We start from the raw sequence: 19,858 nt of genomic DNA on the forward strand, positions 1-19,858 counted from the left end.
CCCTAATTATATTACAGACAAAACCCATTAATCAAGATATTTATATATTTGTTAGTTGCAGCCCTAAATCTTTTAAAACTCTTTTTATATGTACTTGAATTTTGTATATACTTTTATTTCTGTACCGTGTGTGCTGTGGAATATACATCTCCTGGATGTTTATATCTGTGTTAAGATGTAGAGTGTTGCTGTCTGTCATAAAAGCCATCATGCAAACAAACATATTAAATCATGTTTTTATGACAACATCTATCTGGAGATTCAAGCAGTCAAAACAAATCAAGTGACGCACATGTGTGCTGCTGATGTAAAGGTAGGAGTATAGAATAGAAGGAGGAGCCGAGAGCTTGAACAGGACTTTTCCATTAAATCTGAAGTTAAAAATGAATGGCTCTGGCATTTAGATGTGTTCTGCTGCACTGTGACAGCTGGAGCACTTTAACTCCCTTTCTGCTCTCCCAGTTTCTTGCCTGTACCGAGTAAAGGCTGCCCCTTTACCCTGTGTAAGTTTACACAAGGCTTATTGCACATGCTCGATGTGATGGAGAAGAAAAGAAACAAGAAAATACGTAGAGAAGAATAACAAAGTAGGCACACGCTGTTGTAAAAGCGGTGGTGAATAAAGGACAAAAAGACGCAATGACATGCCACAATTTTGTGCATGAATGAATCTAAAATCTGTCATGTAATATTTCAGATTCAGAAAGTAAACATATAGAGCGAAAACAACAATTACATTGTTATCCATTTCAGGACACTGCAACTATCCCTATTCAAGAGGCAGAGGGCGAAGACGTACTCAGAGTGTAGAAATACTCTGGTACAAGTAAAAGTCCTGCGTTCAAAAGCTTCTTTTAGTAGCACAAACCTATTAGTCTCAAAATATACCTAAAAGAACTAGTTATGTAGTAGTCTCTCTCTCTCATATATAGATGTTACTGGATTATAATTATTGATGCATTATGGTGTTTCTCACTTTTTTAATGGCTAATTTTAAGTACTTTATATACTGCCAGACGGCATAATCCATTATAATACATCAAAATTAATGAGTTGATTTATATCTTGTATAAATAATCTAAATGTTGTAAAATAAATTGAAGTGGAGTAGAAAAATAGAGAAGCATAAAGTACGTTGAATAATTTTCCATCACTGGCAATAGGCGACGTAACAGCCCATTCAAACTAAGAGCTGTGTTTCTAATTGTTTTTTTTATAAATGATTCAGGATGTACTTCAGCTTGCCCCCAAGGCTTTTGAAGTCAGACAGCTTGAAGGAAACTTCAAAGGTCCTGTGCTAATACAGTGGGTTCTGCTGCACCGTCCCGTCCCCCAACACACTAAACCAAGAAGGAAATTCAGATGAGAAAACAAATGTAGCAGAACTCACCTGCATGAGCGTCTGAGAGGAGATGGTGGCATTGGAAAGAGAAGAAGAAGAGGAGAAAAATACAGCATTAGAACCACCGGGCTAGTTTAGGTGGGGATAATACAACCATCTTGCAGCCTCAATGCACCTCTGATTATCCTCCTTACTGGTCGACCAGCAATGAAGATGCCCGCAAAAAACATCACCCACCATCACAAGATATCCTTACCATTCAGATTTCAATGTGGCTTTAACTCCCTGATCTTGTGTATTTACTACTACAGTACAGGTCCCTTGGTGATGGATGGTGCATGATGCTCGTTGACTAACAGCTCTGGCAAAAACAGATCAATAACGAGCCCCACATGTGACCGGACCCTTCCCCGCGGCTCTATCCGCAGCACAGACCACAGAGCCTGGAGGGAGAGTGCTGACCGGAGCTGTCTGACAGATGGTCACTGATCTTGGGGTACACGGGAGCCAGACACTGGCCCGCTGGAAATGAGGCGTTCTGAATTATTAAATAACAAGATATCGAACAGGGAGTGCCTCCTACATGTATTTATGTGAGCCCCAAGAGAGCCTATTTGAATTCATCCAGTATTTTCGATTTTTCACTAAAAACGCTAAACATGAAGTCATGGTCGTGCACAGAAAAAAACGGAGGATCCCCAAAGTCAGAAGGATTCATTGAAACCATGCGGTCAGCACTTTACTGGACTAACAGCATGATCCTACTTAGCAGCACCAACAGAAGATAATGTGCTGACCATCTACAGCAGACAACAGTTGGATTAATAGCTCTTAAAAGCACTTAATTCCACCTGATTCTAATGCTTAAATCAATGCCCGGACTTTGTTTGAGCGATTAATCAAACACTTCCCAGCTGCCCAGGTCTAATCCCTCCCCAGTCACAACAAATGCACTGGGCCAGGTGGCAGACTGGATCTTGGAGGTGAGATGTAAGCACATTAACGCCCTGTTAGATTCTCAGTTAACAGCTCAGTATCAACCTGCCAGGAAGTAGCGTCAGGTAAAAAAAAAAGAAGTAAAATCCTATACACTAATCAAAAAAAGTAGAAAAGGTTTCTCCCTAGTTGAAATTGTGCTGACGATGCTCCTATGTATGACACCTTTGTCTCACTGTTTCCCCTTTTTTGTATCTGAAGAGCCAAATCTACTTTTAATCCTATGAGCAAGAAAATGCTGAAGCTATACCAGGGTTCCTACAGAATTCTCAAAATAAAATGTAAAACTTTTTAAAAGACCTTTTTAAACACCACATAAAAGATAATCTAACACCCGTTTCAAATCAGACAAAATATGCCCTGCAATCTATTATTAATACATCACATTTTATTCAGTATTTCCCAGAAGTTTGTAACAGTAATTCCTAATGATGTAATTAATCAAATCAACACAAATACATGTTATAACTAACGTTACGGCCCGCAGCGATATTTAAACCAATGCTCTTAAAGATCTGCAGAATTTTTCAGTATAATTCTTTAACATTTTTAATTGGTTATTCTAAAAAAGAAAAAAAGCAGGAACTCACCCTCTGCTGAATGGTTGCATGTTTATGCTCCATTTCCCTCTTCTCCATGGCTGAATCAATCACCAGCTGATCAAGCTGAAAGTCACAGATACAAAAAAAGAACAACAAGTTCAGTGTTTCTGAAGGGACATCCAGGTACATTCTGTAAAACTCTCCATTTTGAGGTGATACTGTGATATAGTACAGTAGAGTGACTACTACTGATACATAGGAGAAGTAAAGGCACTTTCAGAGAGCTAAAGGGTACAGGGAGATTCAGAGAAGCTGACTGCAACAGTTTCCACTTGCAAACACAGGCTTAGCTTCCAATTACCAGTTAGGTCAGTGTTTGGTAATGAAGCATCGATTCTCCTGCAGCAGACAACCTGCTGTGGCAAACAAGTTAATCCGTAATAAATAACATGTTTGTGCACCCAGAACATATTGGTTTGAACTCTAATGGATCCTTTTCATTGAATGCGAAGAGCAAGCTTTTTATTGGGTGCAACACACCTAAAATCAGATCAAAACTCCAACGTATCAAACGCAAATTATGCATTACGCAACTGGGTCTTGCCGATAGTTCAAAGGAGGATCAAACCAGTTCAAATGGAGACGGAGCACATGGGTGGTGAGTGGTGATGAAGATGCTTTGCTCACCTCAGTAGCCAGTTTCTTCATATACGGGTCGATCTCATCCAGCAGGTTGTAGCCCTGCTGGAACAGCGAGTACTGTGCGTTCATGAATGATAGCATCTGGGTGGGACAGAGGCATTTGTTGTTTGTTATTTTCACATTATGAAGTGCTACTAAGCTATATTTAAGGTGGAATATATCACAGAGGTGTTGATGTGTGTCTGCATTGACTCACAGCATCTAGGATCTCAAATTTCTTCTTTGCCTGCAGGACATTGATCTGCAGATAAAAAAGACAAACATGTAAATAATAGATGCAACTGTCTGAAGTATTGATTATTGTTTGATGCTATCTACAACACCACATGCTAATGAGATATCTCCATCTAGTGGACAGTATTTTTCCTCCCTTAACACCAACCTTAATTTGAGTTAATGCATAAAAAGACAAAGTACTGTACAAATGTGATGCACTTATACTTAACTTGAGACAGCAAACATTCACAGAGCAAATATAATGTCTTAATAGTGTAGAGGTGTGGACTGTTGTTTGAAAATAAACATTGTGATGGTGTCACTTTGAATTCTGGGTAAATGTGACAACATTTAACACCTTTTTTTCAGAATCAAACAAATCAATTATACAAATCAAAATAACATGAAGGCATTATGCTGTTTTGGGGATGTTTGCAGTCAGATTTTTGAACCGCCTGCTGAGCCGTCATCTCAAGTAGAGACAGTAACACAACAACTGTCAGACAAATGGACAATTGAATGTTTATGACTTATAACAGTGTGATACTAGTACTTTTACTCAAGCAGAAGATCTGTATACTTCCATATGTCCCAGTAAAAAAACACACTGCCGTAAACATGAGTTAAAGCCTTTGCATTGTGCAGCTTAAACAACCTAAATAACATTTTGTGCTACATTTAAGAGGTCACTTATACAAATAGCACATCTCCCTACAGCTTTGACCTTTTCTGCCTTGAGACACTTTCAATCAAAACTCAAAAGGGTAACGTGTCTGAGAGTAGTGAGAGAAAGCTGCCGGCAGACAGAATGAAGAATAGAAAAGAGGGCACGGCCATCACGGCGATCACACTGAATCAGTCTCTTTGTTGCCCGCGGGCGGTCATGGGTAGGAGGTTACAACTTGTGGACAAAATAAACTGCATGCTGCATATGAACAGATGAACCGAGAGGAGAATGTGTCATACGGGAAGAAGGACGGGCGCAGACATCCCTGCGGGCTAAAAGGGCTACGTCACGTCACGGCCATTCCGCGATTGTACACGCAGGATAAGTCCGTATAGTGGGACTGCAAATAAATTACTTATAAGAACATCAGCCAAATGTTTTACAGTAATGCTCACCCCTCCTCCCTCTGCTCCCATCACAGACATTACACTTGACACAATGTGCGCTATTTCAGTTACACACACACACACACACACACCGCTGCTAGTTGCTTCTTCAGACACACCTACAATCTGACGTTTACACTCACTTCACGCCGTGAATGAGACAGGAGTTTGCTCACTTTTTTATCCTTTAAACCAGTGGTTCTCAAATGGGGGTACGTGAGATTATTATTTTTTTAAATCTCATGTACCCCTACTTACATATAAGTAAAAATGGTGCTTTCACTTGTAAAAGCACCATCCATTCAAAAATCCTTGAACATGTGTTATTTAGTAAATATTCAATAAAATATAAGCGTAAGTTCATAAACTGAATTTGATATATTCTATATTAAATCAGACACAGATGGCACAGCGCTGTGTATTACAATTTTTTTTTAAACCAAGAATGCTTTGTGCTGGTTAGGAGGTACTTGGCTGAAAACATATTTTACAAGGGGTACATCACTGAAAAAAGGTTGTGAACCACTGCTTTAAACAACTCTTTCTGTCACTTTTCACATGAATTAATGAGTGCAGCACTATGAATGCTTTCGACTAGAGGCCGTCTGAAAATGTGCGTGGTTATTCCCGTGTTTTACCAATATCACCCGCCTATGACAGGCCGGCTTTTCCATCCACCGTCATGTGAGTCTCTTTTGATACAGGGCTCAACACTTCCAGAGGAGGTCGAACAACACATGGTATGAACTAGTTCTGTTTGAGCGTAACTCAATCTTGGCTCATAGTCATCATATTCAGACTTTTCCTTCCAGGAGTCTATCTTTATATTGCAAACAGGAACTGCGAGTATCCCAAGCAGGATGACTTTATGATGCAGATTTGCTGTAGGCTTAAAACATGACTGTTTCAATAGTTTTACATTCACTATTTCATGATCCAATATGGAAGGCTGCTACTTTGGCTTTTTGCTTCATAGACACTTCCACCTAACTTTACATTCATCTGGGCCTCCTTTTACTCTATACACAACTTGTACTTCTGAGCACTCTAGACTTTTTTTCTTTTTTCATGTGCATAACACTGCACCATTCTGTTTATTCTCAAACAAGGATTCACAGAGACTAACCTGTAGTACGTAGTCCAGAGCGAGGTGACGGAAACACTTGCGAGTGATGCTGAGCGTGCCGCCGGCCTCTTCCACCTCGTGAGGCTTGTTCTTCGGCGCCTGAGCATTCTTCACCTGAGCTATTTCCATATCCTCACGCACCCTGTCGAAGTGCTTCTTGGTCTCTTTGAACTTCCGCACATCCCTAAAAAGACACAGTTAGGGAAGTGAGATGTCAGTAACTGTACACTGGATCACAAAGCAAACTACATTTCCATTCAGAAGAATCACAGATTTGGGGATATTTAGCACCAGAACAAAATGTCAATATGAGATCCCAGGTAGCCGTGAGGTTACCCTGCATTGTTCATGATACGTCTGCGACAACAGATCCTGGCTGGAAAGGGGTGTACTCTGTTTAATATTTTAAAAACACATGAAAGGCTTTCGGGGGTAACAAGGGTGCAGCTGCTCTTTGAAGGTTCAGGACCTTCTGGCTATTTTCTAACTCTGTTGAATATTTTAAACATCTCAAAGGTCTGCGGAGATACCTGACTGAAGTACCGTAAATTGCAGGTTTACTCACTCTTTCACAAAGTTGTGCAACTGCTGCTTTACAGACCGCTGAGCTTGATCAAACAGGATCTGGAACAGATGAAAAGAAGAGATTAACATGGCTGGATGATGTCTTTGAAACACTTTGTATAGCTCTAAAGATAAATGGTTTTCATTCATATCTAAATTAGTCAATTACTCACTTTTGAGTAATGTTTTGGTAATAGATTTATATACTGTTTTAATCCTTTTTTTTCAAGCAGAATGCCAAATATTATGTCAGCTTCCCAAATATGAGGATTTTCTGCTTTTCCTTGTTTTGTGTGATAGAACATTTTATATATTTCGCTTCAGACTTTGGGTCCCAAAAAAAAACTAGCTTTTCCACAATTTGCTGACATTTTATAGGAAAAAATTATTTGATTAATCAAGAAAATAATAGCAGATTGATCAATAATGACATTCATTTCAAATAAAACAAAAAGCGTGGTGGTCCCCAACTTTTTTGACTTGTGACTCCTTCAAAGAAAGACGTGTCTATTCAGGGTCCCTTATCACGTCTCAGATCATGTCTATGAGTCGTTAGTGCTTCCACCAAAGAAACATTTCCCCTCTAAATTTCTCACATGATCTCTTTGAAATAAATGCATAATATCCAAAACGGGCCAAATTATCCAATATTTCACCCAAAAAAATCTAAAGAATGTATGAAGAAGTTTCTTACATTCTTTAGTTAATGTACATTAACAGTAATATAAAAATAACACTGGGGATAATAAGTCATTGATACAGCTTAAGTTACCACAGTAGTGACTTTCAATGTGACAAATAAAGATGTAGTCCCTTTACTATTGATTGAATATTTGCTTATGACTGTTTAACCAATACAGCACAACAAAAATACAAATAATGCACGTTTTCTGCACAACCTAAAGCATTTTGCCATTTCTCATTGAAAGTGATACAACATTTGGAGGGAAAACGACATTTTGCTGCAGTCAAACCAATGTATTTCTAACCAACAGAGGGCGACAAAGCACAATGTGTTATTTTCTTCACATGATGCATGCAAATGATGCAAATCAGCCTTTTAATGGCCGTAGGAATGGTGGAGGAATCCCACTCTGACTCAAACTACACCCGCTGCGACACACTAACACTCTCGCCTTCTTTTCTGTGTATTACATTCGAGATCCCCCCTCCTCTTTTTCACCCTCTGAGCACATCCTCTGTGATCGCGCCTGCCGTGCTTCTGCTGCTGCTGCTGCTAAATAGGTCACTCGGACAGAGAGGGAGGGAGGGAGTGAGTGAATGAGAGTGAGGAGAGGAGAGGAGGCTTTTGGTACAATGTGACACTGCAGAGTCTGCATCCAAAGCAGACGCAAGGCAAACCCACTCAGACAAATTGTCAGAGCCCATGTGCTTTCACCATAACTGAGCAGCTAGATTGGTTAAAAGGGTTTGCATCCTCATCCTGCCTGAATAATTGGATATACAACTGTGGGTGTAGATTAGAAGATTTGCAAGGATCCCATAAAACTAAGCGTATGGGTGTTTTAACTCAGGGATTACAAGCACTGATGATGAGTGAGCCACCAACCCGCATACAAAATAAGTATAAATGACTTAAAGCTGACCAGGCTTAAAAATAAACGTGTAGCTGAGATGGAAGTGATCATTGTATTCTAGCAACTCTAAAAAAGAGACGCGTTTGTTTTGATGGTGGGTTAAGGATTCATTTTACTGCTCTATAAACTCTGGGCCCAAATAAGTGTGAGAGCGGAACAACAATGCAGCCCTCCCATCCTGTGTGGTGCTTCATCCCATCAGAAACCATCCACTTGTACTGTATGTGATTAACCAGCAAAGGAATCGCTTCAATGCTGCACCAGACGCCGGCTTATCCAACACACCAATAACGCACCAACAGGTGAGCCAACCTTTGTAGTCGAGTAAATTAAGTGCAAGATGTTCAAAGGCTGTTTGACTGCAAAGGGTTTGACTGTGCATGTGTGGTCAATCTGTTTTCCTGAATGCAGAAAAAGCGCAAGTGAGTACCACAAACATGCAAGGATTCGAAACAGAATCGGCAGCGGTGGGCAGCGGCCATGAACACTCGGGTGTACGAGGTTAGCTTGGGCATCGTGTAGACAGGAGTGAGGTGTATGGAGGCTCAATGTCAACCACAATCTTTAAACGTAGTCGAGTCAACAAGCACACATTCGTGTTTAAGTGTGTGTGTGTGTTTGTGAGTGGTGGCAGGAAAACTGCTGTGCGACTTCCTGGCTCTGGGGGTAGTGCAGCCTGTAGCATTCCTGAGCTGCTTTTGTGGCAAGTTGACACCCTACTTTGATGCCAGAGGTCGTCTCTGATGTTCACTAGCCTGACTTAACAATACACCATCTAAAAAGGTACTGTATACAATGCCTGAAGGAATGTCGTTGGTTTGATTGGCCCAATAATTTGTGAACTATATTATTTATTTAATACATTATATACTGGATGAATTGCCATGAAATTAGGACATCCGTGGTCCCCAGAGGTTTGTTCTCAATGATTTTGGTCATCCCTTCACCGACCATCAACAGTAGCTTCTTCTACAAGTCAAAATCTCCACTTGTAGTAGTGTTTGAACCCACCTGTATCACTATTGAGCCAATTTAGTTTTTTGAGTTGTACCCTGTATTGTCTGTATATTATTCACGCTGAAAGGACATGCGTGCATATGCACAAGCACACAATAACGAGACACACGCTCCTGTCTATGGTTTCACACTGCACTCTGCAGCCAGTGGTGGCGATCACATGCCTTGAAAAACAAGACATGCGTCAGCAGGGAAGAAGAAGAAGTCTACAAAGATCTATTTAAAAATGGACGTAAACAATCCAGTTTTTAAATATATTTTAAGTTAGGAAAATAATGTAATGCTTTTGTTAGGATTCAAGGATCCCCACATTGTGCTTACATGACAATTATCACTTTGTTTGCATGAAAACTCAGAGAATTATATCACAGCATTGCAGGCTAAAAGGCTATAATCATAGTAAAACAGAAGTGAACGTGTCTGTAGCTACTTTAATGGCATGTCTTTCCAAGTGAAATACATAAGCATGAGCAGAACGAGAAGGAGAAATACGTAAATTCAAGTTTTTTTTTTCCAGATGAGATCCAAACACATCCCTTCTATTAGCTACAATGACCCATGAGCTAACAGTCACTGGTGGTTTATTTATGATTGGCGGGTTAGCTAGTGGCCCCAAATTACATTTGATTGGATAAATATTATAATGTTTTACAAGAGCGTGCTAACTGTAAGTATGTTGTCATGCAGACGTTTTCATGTTAGCATGCCATTGTTATAAATAAACTCAGACTCTGACTATAGACGATCAGTCATGGTACAATTATGAATGAGATACCTTTTTGTTTGGATTTGAAATCTGACAATCATAAAATCGTATTCTCATATTTAACAGACAGGTCAACACACGAAATGTAGTTGTAATGTGGTCGGACAAAGAAAACACTGTCAAACATGTTGGACCGAAGTAAGTAAGTTCGGAGTATCTGGCACATCTTCCACGACCTGTTATCAGCGCTTAGGAATGGGACGGCTACAAACACCCTCACAATGGACTACTGTCTCATTCCACAGGCATGTCGGGACACAGACCGATCTAATGAAAGCAGCCGAGCAATAATCTTGAGCCAAAATTGGATGATCCGTGCACAAGAGTAAGCACAAAACTTTTAAAAGTGTGGGAAAAACTTTATATCCAGGCAGCTTGACTGATCGTACCTGAACCACCCGGCTTGATTCGGTCAGCCAGTCTTCTGCGGTTGCACATTTGGTTATAGAGCATAAAAACATTTAGGATTTACCACTCCGCTTATTTTAAATCAAAGCAGAAAGTAAGCTGAAGTATTCACTCAGCGGCCACCTTACTAGTTGAATTTACAATCCTGGCAACAACAGTTTTGAAAAGTGAAGCCAATGCCAATGGTTGTACTTTGTTCCACCCGCTAGTATTACTAAGCAAAAATAAACAAAACAATGGCGACCTCCCAAAATCAAGATGGCGACGGCCAAAATGCCAAACTTGAGGTTTCAAAAACCAATGGGTGCTGTATGTCCACAGTCAATCTAGTAAAATTCAATACAACTGTTCTACCAGAAAGTCAGGCGTTAATTCATTTCTATATTTAAGCATTGAGATAGTTAGTTATATAGTACATTATATTGAAGGAGTTACTCTAACCCCTCATGTTTATATATTCGAATTACAAAAAATAGAAACACATCCCAATATAATGTAGACTGATGAATATAACCTCAATACTAAACCTGTAATTGTATTGACACATTGTGTCAAAAATATCAACCAAAACATCAGTATTATTAACTTTGTAAAAATAGAATTCATGCGAGTGTATAGGAGAAAAGGCCATATGACACTAGAATAGCTTGGATCATATAATGCCTTTTTTATTTATTTATCTATTGTGTGGTGAATCTGTCTAAACAATGCAACATTTCTGGTTTTCATACTGCTCAAGGGCTTCAAGTCTAATCTCATCACGACCAATGACCAGCTGTTAATATTAAGTATGTAATAAACACAATGAAGTTGTTGGGGAAGACGTTGCAGTGTTGACTTAAGTATCAGTTTCTCCGTCAGGCCACTGTAAAGACTTATTATATTATTTTCATATATTTTTACTCTCTGAACATTGACGCAGTTGTAGTCTGTAAGGAATGAGAAGGATTGCAGCGGCAGACAGAAACGGCTTCTTGCTGAGTCTTTCTTTGTTTTCCAATTTCCAAATATAACCGAGAGACACTAGCGTTGGCATCGCTCATGGGAATACACCCAATCAGTACGTACAGCTTCCTGCATGGAAGTGAAAATGGACTTAATAAAACAATATGTAATTATAACCTAAATTCCTCCATCCAGCCAGCTATGTATAACCCTATAGCAGCTCAGATGTTAAGTCTCTTTTGCATCTCTGTGTCAGGCTCCTCTCATTTCTAATGGATGTTTAGAGTCAAACATTAGTCAATAATGTATTGAGTATTCATATAGAGTTTCATGCTTGAATTAAATGAGGACTCTGAAAATCTTGGCCTGATTCTGGTGATGCTTCTGAAGGGAAAAGACGCACAGGCTAGGAGCTAAAGTAAAAAAAAAAAAGAGCTATACTTGGCTTCACCTTCATACAAACTGAGCCTGTTTGTTCTGTTGTGTGGTGCTAATTTAGCAAGAGAGAGTAGAGCGATTAGGAAATGGAGAGAAGCGAAGGCCAAGACTCTTTCATACTTTTCTTGGATCTGTGCGTTTGCCTGTCTGAGCTTGCGTCCTTGTACACGTTAATTTGATGCGTTTATTTTATGTGTTTTAAAAGGCATCCGAGCATGGCTGCAACAAGGACAGTTGGCACTCAGAGGTCCCATTAGTATGGTGCCATTTCATATTGCCTATGCAGTGGCAGCTGCATGACAGGAGCATGCACGCAGAGGGACATCCGTCACAAGTAGCAAGATACAAACATCATCATATCTTATTCATTGGAGCCCTGCTGGAGTCCCTCGGCTACAGGAGTGCCACACAGCTAAAAGCCAATGGTGTCTTTCCTGATTAAAATAGGAACACGTAAAAGATGTCAACATAAAATGTTAATAACGTTCTTTAATATCAGTAGGTCACACGGCTACGTTAAGGTCACATCGTTGTAAATATTATAATTTCCGTGAAATCTTACATCTCAGGGGAATCTACTCTTACAACACATACCCCTTCAGCTCTGCTTTTACATCAAACTAACAAAGAAAACCATTGAGAGACAATCATATTAATTTCCAGTCAGACTCCTGGCTCTAATGGACAGGAGGAGGGGTTCAGGAGGCTGAAAACCCAGCTGAGCTCACAGTGGAAGTGGCCAGCTGGTTTCAGGCCAAACCCTTGCTCTCTTATGGTCCGTAAAGTGTAACACATTGAACCAGTCAACAAGAGGATACGTTAGACAGAAACACTTTCAGACGGATGGAGGCTCTGAAGTCTGCATCTGACTGAGAAGAAGCACAATGTGGTCCTGAAACCACCAAAGCTCTAATATGAAGAAATGTACAAAAGACCAGCATTACTAAAGAGCCAAGCCTTTCATAAGCTCAATTATTATCATCTGATGATAATAATTAAAGGTAAGTAAGGGTGAATGTACATTCTGTTGCCAGTTTATTAGGCAAACTTCTCAAAAAAACAAATGTCGTCTGAGACAACATTCCTGCAAAAGATACAGCCTTCATGAAGGTTATAATGCAAGTTATTATTTGAGGTGTTCAACTTAAAGCATATTTTGTCGGCTGTAGTTTGTGGTGCTCTGGGGCAGCAGAGCATTGCCAGAGTTTTATTTTTCATTGCTGTGATTACAACCTTCACTTCACTGGCTCCCCACTCCAATATATCAGACAAGAGGACATTATTGTCTGGCTACATACTTTCTACAGTCACGCACATACTGTACATATGTAACCCATTCAAGGTCACACAGGGTTACTACTGTCCAGCGACTAAAGCTGATCTACTTCTGGCTGATCAACCCCGGGCCATTAACCCTTTAATTGTAAAGCCGACCATACTCTCTTTCTCTCTCTTTCTCTCTCCCAATACATTGGAGGTGAATGAGGGGGAGGGAGTGGCTGATTTGCAATGACACATCTTTGTTGGGGCTCCAGAAACAGAAAGGAATGTGATCCACACACGCTTTGCACTTTACAGCATCGTCAACCACGAAACAGATTCAAGCAAATGGACTTCAAAGGGCCTCGGCGGGGCAGGAGTGGGGTCAGTTATATTAGAGGCGGGGAGGGGAAACGACGGAGCAGCAAAGCAGAAACGCTGTTCATGTCAGGGGGAAGATGTACATTTATGAATATACAGTAACAAAGCTGGGAATAAGAAAAATATTGAAAGAAAAATGTAGTGCTTTTTCAGCTTTGGGAGCAATGCTGTTCTCTTCCTTTGTGTTGAGTTTACAACATCTAGACCGGCTTCCCAAAATATGAGCGCAGTGCTGTGTGTTTTTGTAGTTTGACTGGAACCAACAGAGAGGTGACTCTTACATCCATTTCATATCTTATCCTACTTAGCTCATCTCCAGGTTGTGGCCACGGGGCCACTACAATTAATAACTGTAGCATTTATTTCTTCTCAGCAAAACAAAAACTTCTTTGGGCTGTAGTTATTCTAACCTGTAGTAAGATGTAAATCCTTGAAGAGTTTATACAAGTTCATTCAATACATTGATTTAAGTGTTTATTGATTAACTTTAACTCCCCTTGTTTAGCAGCCAGTGTTATGCTTATAAATAAACAAATAATATGAAGCATAATACAGCATTTGGTCTTCAGTCAAGTCTTTAAAAGGATGATTAATGAAAATATTATACATTAATAAACACTTAAAATATCCTTATATATGCTTATAAGTGAATTCTAATGTGTTACAAACTATTACAATGAATGTGTTTTAATTAATATACCATTTATAAACCATTAGAAAATCCATTAGTTACAATTTATGTGCCTTATTAGTAAGTAGTTCTAGACAATTTATAACATTCTTCTCATATACGGGGACTGTCTGAGATGTGATGAAGCTCTGACTGACAGGTGCAGTACTGACAGTTACACAGCGACAGACTGACAGACATATTTAGTGATGTGTGAAAGAAGACATTCTTGTGGGATCGGTTCTAGGAATACAGGACCCTTGTGAGGCCTTAAATGCTAGTTAATGTTGGATGATATCATTCTGCCGCTTCGTCTCAGTCCACTGTATGTGGAGCATATGGGGACGGTCTGGAGAGCAGGCTGACTTACCATGTGGTAGTTGATGATTTCCTGGAGGCTTTCACCACACTTTTCCAGGCACTCCTGCAAAGGACGAAAAGCACATAATAGCATCATATTATATAAAACAAATATTCTCATAACAGCTGCTGTGTTTGCACATGAGAGTAAAAGTAGTAAATAAAACGGTCAAAAACTGAAACCAAAATCTAAATAGCAGGATATGAAAAGAACTGTAATGCTAAATGTAAGATGGTTAATGTCACTTGAGTGACACTGCAGGATTTCTTCTCCTGAACTTTGCACAGGAAAAAATATATATAATTGCAGGCCTGCTTCAGTTTCTTTCTTTTTTTCCTTACAATGGAAACTACAAATATGAACAAGGCTTTAATAAGAAACTCTCAATTAGTCTCACGGTTGGAGCCAAGAAGGCATTTAATAGTACTTAACGTCAGCAGCAATGAAACAGTCCAAGACGCTGGAGCTGCGGGCCGAGCCAGAAGTAAGTTTCCAGACCGCATATGATGCTCACTTACTAATCTGTTAGTAATCTGGTTTACTCACACACATTCAGGCTAACACCCGGAGAGGAGGAAAGCCCCCGTCCCCAGGAGACAATTACTCTCGCAATCCTATCCACTCAACGTCAGAAAGAAATATGACAAATAAAACCACAATATAAAGGCGATAAGGTTTTCAGATAGCGCTGCTGGAGGAAACGACTTGGACTCATCAGAAACCTCACCGAGATCGTCTCATCCTTCTTGCACTGCTGAGACAAATCCCGGATGCCGTTGACGAAGAGCTTGTTGGCGCTGACATACGCCTTCCCGGCTTCAATCATCCCACTGCATAGCTTCACCAGCTGAGGAGGAGAGACACACATTTGGGAGGTATAAATAAAAAGGTGTCACTTTCACACCTCATCATATTAGCATTAGATGGGCCGTTATCGTTGAGCACACTGAGAACTGGTTTGCTGTCTAGTTTCTGGGAATTTGGGTTCTTTCAATATCTTGAGGAGTTTACATTTGACAATTGCAGAGAGTAAGTAATTCACAGTGTTCGATGTAGGTGAAGAAAAGCATTAGATTTCAAAATAAGCAATACAAACCAGCATAGTGGTGACATGAGCATGCCACACATGTTGTGAACACTCTTTGCCTGTCAGCAAAATTGTTAGATATTTGTCATATTTGTCAGCCTGTATTGTTCAGCTTTTCATGAGAGGATTTTTTTTCTTTTTAATGGCAGACTTTGGTTTTTCGAGCCCCTTTTATTCTCCAGCAAAGTCCCACTTCCTCCCAGCTGCTAACCAGACAATACGACTGAGCCATTCTTTCACTTAGTTTAAAGGATGCTTATTTGCTTCCTTTAGTTAGATGAGAAGGTTGATACCCTTTGTTTTCCACACATACTTTACTTGGGCATGCCGCCCAGATATATTATTGGCTGCCAAAGTGTATTATTGTATCCATCTGAGAGAAAGATGCCTTCCATGATCTATTAACTGGAGGACGACCTCTCCTCACTCCACCCCTCCTCCGGTTCATTCTGTGATCACAGAACCGTCTCCTGAAAATCGCGCATGCTCTGCAAAGAAACACGAGAAGAAGACGGCTGGCCGAATTCCTAATAAAATCAATCCAGAGTTCATGGATGATTTACAAGAACAGCTCTGCACAAATGTGTCTGATACATTTAAGTTAACTCTGATGAATTACTCCATCTATGTTCTTAACTCAAGACTGTCAATCCAGAGGGTCAAACACTTCAAATAAGATAAGAGAAAAACTTAGTATGAAACCCATATTTCAAAAATGTAAAAAAAAAAATCCACTGACCAGCACACTTCACACTTCATGTTGACATTAGTGATGTTACTGACTGACACTTCACTATGGTAGCTATTTCTTTACTTCATTATAATAAATACCTTTAATTTACTATCATCCATTGTGTCCTTTTCCATATTTGTCATAGCCTCAGAGCCGGGTTATGGCAAAAGTGAATAAATGTATTTCCCAAAATGTCAATCTATTCCCTTAATCCCCATTTAGCGAAAGCGACGCCTGGAGCTAAACGCTAATATCATCCTTTTTTTAATAATTATATAATGTCTTACTTGTATCGATGTCTTTTTGTCAACCTTTAACTGCACCAATAAACAATACAATTAAATTGAATAGAATTTGGCATTTAGTGTGTAATGTAGTTCAAAGCTCCTGTATCTGTGGCTGAGTATTAATCAATTTAAATATGGATTCCTGAATATTTTCTCCTCTTTATGGTCGAATTTTAAACCCTGCAAAAGGATTAGATCAGAAGCACTCATTATGTTCTTCCACAGCAATCCATAGTTGTTTGCAGCCCTTCCAATGTGTTCAATTGAACTGGTTTTAATCCTGCAGCAAATGGGAGATGTGGATCTTTAATGTAGAGCTGAAAAGCACAGAACTATGTTGGAGGTTTTCAACACTGAAGATAGTAAAAGGAGAACAGACTAATCCAGGCTCTCACACCCACACACTAATTCAATGTCAAAGGGAGCAGATGGACCGGTGACACAACAAGCGTTACAGGCTAAACATCTGGCTGCCTCATCAACCGGGTTTCTTGAAAGCCAGTGGTAGTGCCTCGTCACGCTTCAGCAAACCTCAGCTGAACTTATCAACAGGACTGAGCGACATTACGCTGTCCACTACGCCGACAGTGGAGTCCAGCAATGTTAGTGTGGGATTAGGCACTGCAGAGTATGCTGGTGACGAGCAGTGCAATGGGCAAACTGTGTCCAAAGTCTGTTGCAACAAGATATGCTGTAATATAATATGGAGAATAACAAACCAACATTCCTCATTTTTTGTCATTTTCATCCAATACAGTAATGCTGTATAGAGATCAGTGTGTGAAATACCCTCTGAAAACCAAAACCATTAACAGGCTGTTTCCCAGAACTGAAAAAAAACACACGGTTATTTCCAAACAAATTCAAGGCTCGTTAATAACAAAGAAAAAGTATGTTTATAATGCATTGATCATGCAAGATCAGATGGACAAGGAGATAACGGGCATTGGCAGCCAAATGTCTTACCTTATCTAGTTTCGCCTCAATCTCCACAACCTCCGTCTCCACTTCATCGATGTTTGCCCTGAAAAACAAAAAGCAAGAAAAGTTTTTAAAGCATGTGTGATAATGTGTTACTGGATGACTAAAATAAATCCCTTGACGGTAATTTATCTCATTTGGAAAACAGCCGTTCAACAATCTGCATGTGATTTCCCACGTTCTCAGAAATGTGTGGGTGACAGATGGAGTTTTTGCACGTAGCCAAACCCAGACATGTTCGAGCAGCAACAGGCGAGAGTTTGGGGGCGCTTTAAGTGAGCGAGACGGCGTCCTGGGAGCAATTCAGATCTGTCAAAACAAAGTGACAGACGAGGTCTCGACACGCGAGAGGGAACACGGCTGTCTGGCACATCCCGAACCCCAATCCACCTACTTTCACTGTCAACACCACTGCCACTAATACCACTCCCAACCGCACAACACAGAGAGAGGTGTGATTTACACTGCATGACGTAGCCCCTAAATGCACCACTCCCCGGCTTCTCCACATGCTTTTGTCAATAAGGAGAGCGAGTATAATGAATTGATCCCTTGATAACCTGCTGCTCATCCTGTTGGCATCTGCTTTCTGCTGCACAGTGGGGCGTCATAGGAGCATAAATATGATATTAGTCCGGCTCGTCATAAAGCCACAGCTGCATACCTCAACCAACTAGTCGGCCACTTTGGTCCAAACCTAAACATCCCAAAAACTGTTGGAGCCAGAGACATTCATGTGCCCCAGAGGGTGCATCTTAAAGAATGTGGTGATCCTCTAACTTTTCATATAATGCCACCATAAAAGGTTGACATGTTTGGCTTTTAGTCAAATATTTGTTGGATGGATTGCCATGGAATTTGGTAGACACATTTATGATGCTCAGAGGATGAACTGTAATAATTTTTGAGTTTGGTTTATGACATGCAATTCTAATGACTTCTCATCGGCCTCAGATGTACTTATTTAGTGCCAATTACAAAATGTCATTGGTTAAATGTTCCCTTAATTACGGGTTTTATCCGTTGACAAAGATATCACATTACTCATTTTAAATGGCTACTTTTTATTTGGATTTAGTCTCTTATAAAGTATTAACATCTGACAAGCGCTTGGGATAGGCAGGGATAGTTTGGGTGTTTTGAGGTGGGGTTGAATGAGGTACTTATCGATAGTAACCGACAGATGCAGATAGATGGGGGTCAGCATGCCCTGAGTATGCAGCAGCAAAACTTATTTTAGTCACCTAAAAATAGGCTCACCTCATTAAATCAATATCCGTTAAGGGTACCCTGTTTTTAGAATATTTTCACCGCTTTATCTTGCCGTCAAACTGCCTTTTCCTCAAAGTCACAAGACTCCAGGGACAAAAACAGTTTGGATTAGTTTCATTTTCAGTTTAATTCCCCATCAGAACATATTCTAAATAGTGTACACTTGAAGTGATATTGATTAGTTTTTAGGATGACCTTACTTTTAAGCTGCTAAAATATGTTTTGCTGCTGCCCTCGTCCACAGCAGGACATTACTGCCATATCTACAGTCGGTAAAACCCTGACTATGTATAAGTACCTCACACAGCCCCCCTTCAAAACACCTATACTATCCCATTAAGTTCCCTTTTCCATTTGATGTCAAGGAAAAAACACATCACACACACACACACACACACACACACACACACACACACACACACACACACACACACACACACACACACACACACACACACACACACACACACACACACACAGCAGCTCTGTGATGAGAGTATGAGGCATAAAACCGGCCACAGCTGGCAGGATATATAAAACTTGTATCTATGTCTCATCTCGTTTTCGCTGGCCTTGGGTGGATTAGCCGGCTTGGCCGAGGCTGCAGAGAGCTCAGGGGACGGAGGATGGCACGTGCTCTCATACTCCCCTCCACCCCCACAGCTTTTACTCTCACCATCTCCTCTCTTTTTATAAGGATCTGAGGAAGTGAGGCGGGGGTTGGGGGGAATACTCCTGAGAGGAAATATCTGTCAAAAGCTCCAACTCATGCAAGATGGAAACATACATTACTAAAATAATCAATACCATATTATTCCACATGTGGACGTGTGTTATTGTAACCTCAACTGATCTCCTGCTGAACAGCCTTCAGCCAACCACACCCAGGGATAATGTTGCTGTGAGCAAAGCTGTTTTCATTGCTGATGTCATTTTTGAAACTGCCCTTTTTATGTGATAACGCAGAGCTTAGCGAGCTCTCGCTTTCCAGGAGGCTCGTTCTCCTCACGCCTTTCAGCAGCAGCCACATTGATCTTGAAATGTTATTTTAAT

At 40.3% G+C, this 19,858-nt stretch overlaps 1 protein-coding gene across 1 annotated transcript in view; it reads right to left on the reverse strand.

Annotated features, from left to right (window-relative positions):
- Positions 1-19,858, reverse strand: part of LOC306743186 (arf-GAP with coiled-coil, ANK repeat and PH domain-containing protein 3-like) — a 63,398-nt gene that overhangs the window by 18,422 nt on the left and 25,118 nt on the right. Inside the window, exons 2-9 of the mRNA XM_079225677.1 lie at positions 17,519-17,576; positions 15,173-15,292; positions 14,455-14,508; positions 6,603-6,661; positions 6,038-6,221; positions 3,779-3,823; positions 3,568-3,663; positions 2,929-3,003 (exon numbers count right to left, since the gene is read on the reverse strand). Coding sequence (XP_079081803.1) covers positions 2,929-3,003; positions 3,568-3,663; positions 3,779-3,823; positions 6,038-6,221; positions 6,603-6,661; positions 14,455-14,508; positions 15,173-15,292; positions 17,519-17,576 — 691 coding nt within the window. The remainder of the gene's footprint in view (positions 1-2,928; positions 3,004-3,567; positions 3,664-3,778; positions 3,824-6,037; positions 6,222-6,602; positions 6,662-14,454; positions 14,509-15,172; positions 15,293-17,518; positions 17,577-19,858) is intronic.

This window comes from Taurulus bubalis (assembly GCF_910589615.1).
Source record: "Taurulus bubalis genome assembly, chromosome: 11".
Taxonomy (NCBI): Eukaryota; Metazoa; Chordata; class Actinopteri; order Perciformes; family Cottidae; genus Taurulus; species Taurulus bubalis.